The sequence below is a fragment of the Gadus morhua genome, chromosome 16 (genome assembly GCF_902167405.1).
Source record: "Gadus morhua chromosome 16, gadMor3.0, whole genome shotgun sequence".
Classification (NCBI taxonomy): Eukaryota; Metazoa; Chordata; class Actinopteri; order Gadiformes; family Gadidae; genus Gadus; species Gadus morhua.
In genome coordinates, this window is record NC_044063.1 from 4,299,418 (window position 1) to 4,307,907 (window position 8,490).

The following is an 8,490-nucleotide window of genomic DNA, read 5'->3' on the forward strand; positions in this document are numbered from 1 at the left end:
TTGTCTCACTTGTATTTTTTCCAGATGGTTTTCACTCATGAAAAACATTACATAGTCGAATTATATATATTGGGAATGAAGGTGTGAGCTCCAAGAAAAATACACAAAAGGAAAGGAATCACAGACAGTACAGAATAAAGAAAAAGATTCATGTTTAAGCCAAGATAACTCAAGTCCGCTGTTCCTCATCCAGGCGGGTGGGGGCAGCAACATATTCGCCTTCACCTCTTATTTCATCCTGTGGCGCTCTTTTGCGTCTTCTTCTACGGGGACGCGCCTCTGACGCACCTGCAACGATCTTCACCCCGAGCGGAACACGCGGGTTGTTGAACCAAACAATTCTTTCTGCCGAGTGACAACAAGACTACTCGGTACTTTAACAGCAAGGTTATTTAACTCTGCATCTCCCACGTTTAAACGGAGTCAAAGCAGATCGTCCGACGCACCCACATCGGACAGCCATTGTATTAAAGCGTCGCTGCACATTGTTGAGCTTTTCGGTTGCTAAATAGGTCACCACTTTTTGTTGATAGTCCGGTATCGTAAACTTCAACAACATGGTGGTGCTGAAAAGTGTTTCTCCTCCCACCGATGGAGTGAGACACGAGCAAGCCGAGACTAGTGCCATCCTAGATGGCAAGGGTTTGGGCTGTGGTACCCTCTACGTCGCGGAAACGTAAGTGTGAAGTTACACAGTCGATCAGCTTGTCCAACTTCTGCTCTGACCGTATACGATGATAAATGCTATGTTGTTGTGTTTGGTAGGCGTCTGTCGTGGTTTGACGGAACCGGGATGGGCTTCTCTCTGGAGTACCCGACTATCGGGCTACATGCCATTTCCCGAGACCTGGGAACTTACCCGCAGGAACACCTGTACGTTATGGTGAATGCCAAGCTCAACGGTGAGTAGAAGGGACTTTTACACGGCCACACAAATGCACTCTCCCTGCAATCGTTCATAATTGATAATCTAACGTTACCCCTGATAAAACAGTTGGTTAATAAGCAGAGATTCAATTCTAGTTTTTTGGGATAGTGTGTATCCCAAAAAACTAGGGATACAAACTATGTGTGTGTCTGTGTGTGTACACACACATAGTGTGTATCCCTAGTTTTTTACACATTTAAACAATGTGTATCATTGTTTAAAGGTCCAGTGTGTATAAATGAGTGGTATGGACTGGAAATTAAATGGAAAATAACATTCATCTCATGAAAATATGATTGTTTGTGTTTTCGTCACTTTAGTTTGAATTCTTTATATCTACATGGGAGAGGGGTCCAGTCGGACAAATGTCTGTAGAGGGAACGCATTTTTAAGAAAATGTTGTGTAGGAGTGTTATAATGAACAATGTTGTTTATTAATTGCACCTCACCCAGTGGTGTTATACTGTGTCTCAAAGAAGCATAACCCTGTCGCCCACCGCCGCGTTATACTAACGGTGTTCTAGAAGCCTAACCCCCTCTCGGAACCGCTGCACAGACAGAGCTCCACACAATATTGCAAAATTGAAATTCAGCTCATGGATTTGTAATTATTTTATTGCGTGGGAAAGAACGGCAACAACAATCACTTTCATTGTAAAAGTACTAATAGCTTTACATTACTGGCTAAATAACTCTGTACAATTCATCTATCAAAGAACCTCATCAATTGACACACTGCCACGATGCTGTCGTAGACGATAACATAATTTCGGAAGTACTTACTGGCACCTTACGCAATAGAGGTCAATACAGGTAGACGTAGTCGTTGGAAAGAGAGAGGTGAGTAGAGGGTGTTCAGCTGGCTGCAATCTGCAACCTCACCGCTCGTGGCCACCTCGATTCTGCACACTGGCCCTTTAAGCTGATGGGCTCATGTTCTAAATTGGATGATCTTTGTCAGAGCCACCTTTTTTCAAGGAAGGATAGTATCCTTATCCTCGTAAACATCTCGCACACAGATGAGAACGATGCAGAGATGAGAGAGAATGCTGAGGATGAAGAGGATGAAGACGCCAGTGATGATGATGGTGGTGCTGGTGATGATGAAGAGGGAGTGATCAGCGAGATCAGATTTGTGCCCAGCGACAAGGCAGCATGTGAGTACAAAAGAAACGGGACAAAACCAGCAGGAGACCAGCGATAAAACGAATCTCAAGAGATAAAGACTGACGTGTGTGTTGCGCGTGTGTCTTCTGTGCAGTGGAGCCCATGTTCTCTGCGATGTGTGAGTGCCAGGCGTTGCACCCCGACCCAGATGATGAGGACTCTGAGAACGACTTTGAAGGAGAGGAGTACGACGTGGAGGAGGCTGGTGAGTCTCGCTCACTCACTCACTCACTCACTCTCACACACAAACTGTTTTCTCTCGTAACACTTACCGACATGCTTTCCTCCACACAGTCTGAATTCAATTGCATGGACAGCTATTGTCGTAGTAGTTCTGTGGAACGCTGGAAATGTTGTGGTGAGATACACTAAACCACAGAAGGGGTAGCGAGTGTTTACAAAGCGGCTGTTATGCTAGCTGTTATGGATGAGGTTTTAATGGTTGTTTCGGTCACTAACTCGATCTCTCACTTGTCTGTCGGTCTGTTCCCCGCCTGCTGCTCCGGGTTCCTTTGTTAAGAAGCTGGTAAGATGTATAACAACTCATATTTTTCAATAATTTATACTTTGCCTGCTTATTTCCTCTGAGAACCAATTTTTTTTTGGTTCTCAGAGGAAATTTGTGTGCCATGTATCGCCAATGGAGTCCTTGAGTATCGATAAGCATCCCTCCTGTGATAAGTCGTGCCTTAATAACCCGTTTGAGATGATTCGTCACAGAAGCAATCATGCGTTTTCAAAGACATTAATTTTAAACGCACCTGAATCACAGAAGTAATCACACTGTCATCCTCTCTCCATCTCTCTGTACCTTCCAACCTTCTCTCCTTCCACTCGACCTCACCCTGCGTATCCATATCCTTCCTCATCTCATCTCAATTTCCCCCCTCTCTCGCCTCATCCCCTCTCTCACTGCATCTCATTTCCTTCTCTCTTCATCCCTCTCCGTTCCCTACTGCTCTGTCTCCCCCGCCTCCAGAGCACGGTCGGGGCGACATCCCCTCCTTCTACACCTGTGAGGAGGGTCTCTCGTCGCTGAACTCTGAGGGCGAAGCCACCCTCAGCCGTCTGGAGGGCATGTTGGCCCGGTCCGTCGCCCAGCAGTTCCACATGGCCGGCGTACGGACCGACAACACCGGCGGTGACTTCGAGGGTATTTAAAGATGTATATATTTCTTTAGTATTGAACGTTTTGACATTATTTTTATTCTTTGACGTTTGCGGTTTATCCGTGATTTGCTGTTGAATGGGTTTAGTATCGAATGGCGTGGTACCGCAGCAAGCATTGGATTAAAATATATGGTGTCGGTCATAACAACACTTCTGTGAGGGTGGTGTGTGTAGATTGGGATGGTTTGCGTGTTGGTGTCTGGTCAGATGGTTTGTGTGTTGGGGTCTGGTCAGACGGTTTGTGTTGGTGTCTGGTGAGATGGTTTGTGTGTTGGTGTCTGGTCAGGCGGTTTGTGTGTTGGTGTCTGGTCAGATGGTTTGTGTGTTGGGGTCTGGTCAGGCGGTTTGTGTGTTGGTGTCTGGTCAGACGGTTTGTGTGTTGGGGTCTGGTCAGGCGGTTTGTGTGTTGGTGTCTGGTCAGATGGTTTGTGTGTTGGTTCTGGTCAGATTGTTTGTGTGTTGGTGTCTGGTGAGATGGTTTGTGTGTTGTCTGGTGAGATGCTTTGTGTGGTCCATGTGTTGGTGTCTGGTCAGACGGTTTGTGTGTTGGTGTCTGGTCAGATGGTTTGTGTCTTGGTGTCTGGTCAGATGGTTTGTGTCTTGGTGTCTGGTCAGATGGTTTGTGTGGTCCATGTGTTGGTGTCTGGTCAGATGGTTTGTGTGGTCCATGTGTTGGTGTCTGGTCAGATGGTTTGTGTGGTCCATGTGTTGGTGTCTGAGATGGTTCAAGGGGCTTTGTGGTCCTTGTAAGGTGGTTTGTATGTTCTTTCTATTTGTTGATGTTTTAGTTTGGGACGTTGTTGGCCAGGTGTTTGTAGTCGGCTGGTTTACGCTAGGCGTGTGTTTCAGATGGGATGGATGTGGAGGGAGGATCCGCTGAGGCCGGACAGTTTGAAGATGCAGATGCGGACGTGGATCACTGGTAAGCCACTAGCTACCTCGAGCTACTTTTAAGACTGTTAGAATATCCAAACAAATAATAAGATGATCATTTATCAAGACCAGTCGCCCACTTGAGTACATTTAGGTGATGACCCTAAACTATAATAGGAAAATGTTTCATGATTTGAACAACTTGAAGAACAGCGGTCGTGTTTGCCTCCCTGGTGAGCTCTGCCAGGATCACTAGATCACTACCAAAATGGTGTTTGTTTACAATCGACGGTCGCGGCTTGCATTCTTCATGCCGTCGTTCTGTTTTCCCTCTCTAGATGGCGTTCTACTGGTGCAGCACTCAGGGTTGATGTTGCATTTTAGGTAAGGACGATTAAAAGACGGCAATTTCCCCCCCCTACCCGGTGTCACAGCACTTCCTGGTCTCCCGCCCTGTCTCACAACCTCAAAGAATGAAGCGCCACTCTTTTTCGTCAACGCGATAGACTAACATCGGCTCTTATCTAGATTATCTAGCACACAAAGTGACCTCCAGTGTTGTAGAGCTTGTGTCACGCTTATTGGTTTATTGACATGGCGTATTTATCTACCCTGAAAACAAAACAGCCTAACATATCGTACGTTTCAATATGTTTTATATTAAACACGCTGGATCTTGTATTGTATTCGTTTCCAGCTCTTACTGTCACAAGTGCATCCAAGTTCAGGATCGCAGAGTCTCAACCTGTTATGATCTGCTGGACTGTTGAGACGTGACTGTAGACTAGTTCCATTCCAGTAGGCGTCTGTAAAGTATTGAGACGCAGCCTCTGATGTAGTTGTATCTTATTTTTGGTCTTTTTGTGTGTTTTGTACCTTTTAGACCAACTTTATATGTCATTGTCCCTGAGAAGAACAGCCGTCTTTGTATAAAAACTTAATAAATAATTTTTCTACAAAAAGTTCACAATTTTTACATTGAGCACTTCTGTAATTTCACTTTGTTACCCGTTTAAATGTATTAAGTGATTTAATTAAACTGAGGTTTGTTTTTGTTAAATGTTGCAACTGATTCACTGTAAAGTTATAGCAGACATTTAAATGTTACACGGTAAAATGGTAATTTATTCTAAATCAGAGCTTCCAAGCTTTTTCGTAATTCAAGTTCCATGGTTTTATTTGACACTAAATTAACAGACAAACGTACAAATAAAGTGAATTATAGACTTGTTATAACAGTTGACCATTTAGCTCACATTTTAAAATTGTCTTGTCAGAACCAGCAGCTAACTTCTTTAAAAGCCTTGCCAAACGGCACTTCAGCAGGGTCAAATCCTCGAACACCAAATGAAAGATATAAAAATAATAAATTCATAATGGAATGTCGTAAAGCTTCCCATAGAAAATCCAACTTCAATAGTACATGCTTCTTTGGGACATCTATTTGTTTGTGGTCCCCAAGTCAGTTTCAGTTTCTTGGATCTCTTCATCGGAAGCGACATCCCTTGGTGCCAATCAGAAACAAATTGCAATGTCACCCGTGGCAGTTAATAAGTGATTGTGTGCTTTAAAAACAACATTCAAAGAAACATTACCATGCACTACTCGCATTACAGTGAAACATATAAATCTTCACAGTGAATAGGTGATTAGTCGTAACTTTTCCATACATTTAATACAATTTTGAGGTTTAATTATTTGTCATATGCTCATTAACTCAAATAATCAGTGTATCAACATAAACTAGTTATCAAGTAGTTACAGTAGTGTCTATAGTCCTTATCTAATAACCTATTGATAAAGAAGTGCTCTGTGCAAGGCACCAACATTCACCCGTTTTTAAATAAAATGGAATAGTAAACCATGCTTAGTCAAAACGTCCCAAACAACACATGGCACCATTAATCAGTTGTCATACTCATCATGCAAATACCTGACACCATTTCAGCCAATCTTTGCAATGGCACAAATCTTTGCAATGCCCTGCTTCGCCAGAGGTGGATCTACACATGTGGTTATAGACCTTCAGTGCTCATTAATATCTCGATGTTTCCCTCTGACCCCCACAGTGGTGGTCATTCTTCTCATTTCCCCTTCTTAGTCTCCAGAGGGCGGTAGGGAGTGGGGTCAGAAGTCGGCCACAACATCGGAACGACTGGGCCAAACACCAGCAACGACGTCAACATTCCTAACGCAGAAGATGGAGAGGGATGAGATATTGAATTTAAAGGATGATTAGATGAAAGTTAAAAGGAGACATAGTTAAAGGTAGATAGACAAATAATGGTCTTCATTGTCCACCCGGATGTATGCTGTGTAGATCAGCCGTGCCAACTTGTAGGCTGCTCTACTTAACCTACATCTGGTTGGACACTCCCATGTGTGATGTCACAAGAGGGTCGATTTTAAAGCGACTTGTTAATGGCTGATCAACATCACACCTTTTAAGAGTAGCTAAACATGAGCTTAGCTTTAACAGTGGCGTTAGCCTGGTAACCTGGCAGCTAAACGTTAGGTGAGGCGTAGCAGTAGTGTCAGCCTGTTTACCTAGCAGTGGACCAGCCCAGTACACCAGACTGTACTCCAGGAAGGAGTTCCCACTGCAGGGGAACTGGGTAGAGAAGGCCAGCGAGGGGTTAAACACTGCCCCGCTCACACTACCACCTGGAACACACATATTTATAAATGCACACACATACATATTTATAAATGCACACATATAGATATATATAGCACACATTAACACTGGCCCATTCTCTCTCACACACACACACACACACACACACACACACACACACACACACACACACACACACCCCCCCAATAGGGGGGGAGGGGCATCTTCAAGGATGCTCCCTGATAATATTGCAATCGAACCCTGAACCTGACGGGTAAGTCCTACGCTATCCTACCCCCCGAACTAAAGCCCCAACCCTTGCAGAGCACATAAACACCCTACCTGCGTACACCAGAGTGGTGACGACAACCGAGATCAAGTGCACACGGTATTTCTCCTCCACCGCCTGCGTGCGGGAAATCACGGTATGCACGCAGAAGGCGCCCGCGAACTCCACCGCGGCGGTGTGCGGTAGAGTAGCACGGATCTGGCTGATGCACCGGAAGCCGAGCAGCTTGTGTCGCAGGTGGAGGTCCGAGAGACCGAGACCCCACACCTGTGGCACCACCGCGCGAGCCACGCACGCCGCAGCGAACTGACACGCGACCCGTTGCAGGGCACACCTGCCCGCGATCCTTTTGCTGCAGGCACGCTCGAGCGCGCCGCAGGCGTTACCGAGCGCGCCGCCGAAGGTGAGCCCGTGTACCACGCACGCCAGGTAAGTGAGCGTCAGCGAGAGTCGCGGCTCCACGCGTCCTACCTCGGCCAACAGCTTGAGCTCATGCGTGCAACAGCAAAGCTGCAACGTGGATACAAACTCCACAGCGTACACCTCAAGTGCGGTTTCCGCGAACAGTGCACTCTTCTTCAGCAGCCTGCGGGATGCCTCGCACAGCAGGACCACCCCCACGAGAACGCACACAGACACCCCCACGTCCCCGTTCGCCATCTCCACAACAGCCCGTGATGTCAGGGGTGGAACTGGTAACTGGTTCTCCTCCTTCGTTTGTTCCTTATCCTCCGCACTGTCGGGGCCGATGCATCCGTTCCCGAGTGGAAAGTGATGCTGGAGTGGCCAGGTCCTGCTCACATGCGGAAGTGGATCTCCTCCTCCTCCCCCCAACCCCACAAATTCCACCGTCACCTCATAATGTATGCTTCTACTCTCCTACTTCCTTCCTTTTCCATCACACATGATTCGGGTATTTGCACAGCGTTGCACTTTTGTTTCCTTCTTTCTTAAATAGGATACAGGCACACATTTCACTTTTCTTTGTATTCTACCTTCGGCCTAATAGTAGCCTATTAAGGCCATTAATGCAAATGTCACAAAAATAACAGTGTCATGTTAAATGTCTGAACCCTACTTTAAAACATAATTGGCCACATGTTTTGTTTTATTTTCTTCTAGAGATGTGTGATGTTGACACGTTAATATTTAAGGAAGGGTTACTTTGTGAATCGCTAGCTTTAGCAAAAGGTCTAACTAGTCTTGTGGAAGACTTCAGTCATGCGCATTAAGTGCAGGGGCAGAGTGCGTGCAGGTAGGTAGGCTAGTCAAGTCAATAGTTATATTGGGCCGAATTAAATTATTGGACAGGCTTATTTTCCCAGAGCACTTGATGAATTAATTGCTGTCGAAAGATAGCTTCAACAAATATGAAACAAATATTTATAAAATATACTGCTACTACTAATTTCATTTCGAAACTTTTATTTTGAAACAAAAACTTTT

General features: G+C 45.3%; 2 protein-coding genes across 5 annotated transcripts; one reads left to right on the plus strand and one right to left on the minus strand.

Annotated features, from left to right (window-relative positions):
• The first annotated feature begins 255 nt into the window (after positions 1–255).
• Positions 256–5,105, plus strand: clns1a (chloride channel, nucleotide-sensitive, 1A). 4 transcript variants are annotated; one of them, XM_030381834.1, is made up of 8 exons: positions 256–676; positions 766–902; positions 1,948–2,085; positions 2,190–2,300; positions 2,619–2,621; positions 3,075–3,248; positions 4,115–4,187; positions 4,477–5,105. In XM_030381834.1, coding segments are annotated over exons 1-8 (756 nt in total). In that variant the 5' UTR covers positions 256–557; the 3' UTR covers positions 4,478–5,105. The 4 variants fall into 4 exon arrangements, with proteins under 4 accessions (XP_030237694.1, XP_030237690.1, XP_030237693.1 ...); XM_030381832.1 differs by having other exon boundaries at positions 257–676; positions 2,616–2,621; XM_030381830.1 differs by lacking the exon at positions 4,477–5,105 and having other exon boundaries at positions 2,616–2,621; positions 4,115–4,191.
• Positions 4,834–8,093, minus strand: aqp11 (aquaporin 11). Its single transcript, XM_030381829.1, has 3 exons — positions 7,098–8,093; positions 6,686–6,802; positions 4,834–6,326 (listed from the first exon to the last, which is right to left on the minus strand). The coding sequence occupies exons 1-3, from the start codon at positions 7,702–7,704 to the stop codon at positions 6,223–6,225; spliced, it is 828 nt and encodes a 275-aa protein (XP_030237689.1). The 5' UTR covers positions 7,705–8,093; the 3' UTR covers positions 4,834–6,222.
• Positions 8,094–8,490: the final 397 nt, after the last annotated feature.

Bases quoted from the DNA above. Each gene is read 5' to 3' on its own strand.
- clns1a (XM_030381830.1), top strand. From the start codon at position 558: ATGGTGGTGCTGAAAAGTGTTTCTCCTCCCACCGATGGAGTGAGACAC. The intron at 903-1,947 runs GTGAGTAGAAGG...TCTCGCACACAG, and splicing joins GGTGAATGCCAAGCTCAACG to ATGAGAACGATGCAGAGATG. The intron at 3,249-4,114 runs GTATTTAAAGAT...CGTGTGTTTCAG, and splicing joins CACCGGCGGTGACTTCGAGG to ATGGGATGGATGTGGAGGGA.
- aqp11 (XM_030381829.1), bottom strand. From the start codon at position 7,704: ATGGCGAACGGGGACGTGGGGGTGTCTGTGTGCGTTCTCGTGGGGGTG. The intron at 6,803-7,097 runs GTAGGGTGTTTA...TGTGTGTTCCAG, and splicing joins CACCACTCTGGTGTACGCAG to GTGGTAGTGTGAGCGGGGCA. The intron at 6,327-6,685 runs GTAAACAGGCTG...CTTCTGCGTTAG, and splicing joins CTGGGCTGGTCCACTGCTAG to GAATGTTGACGTCGTTGCTG.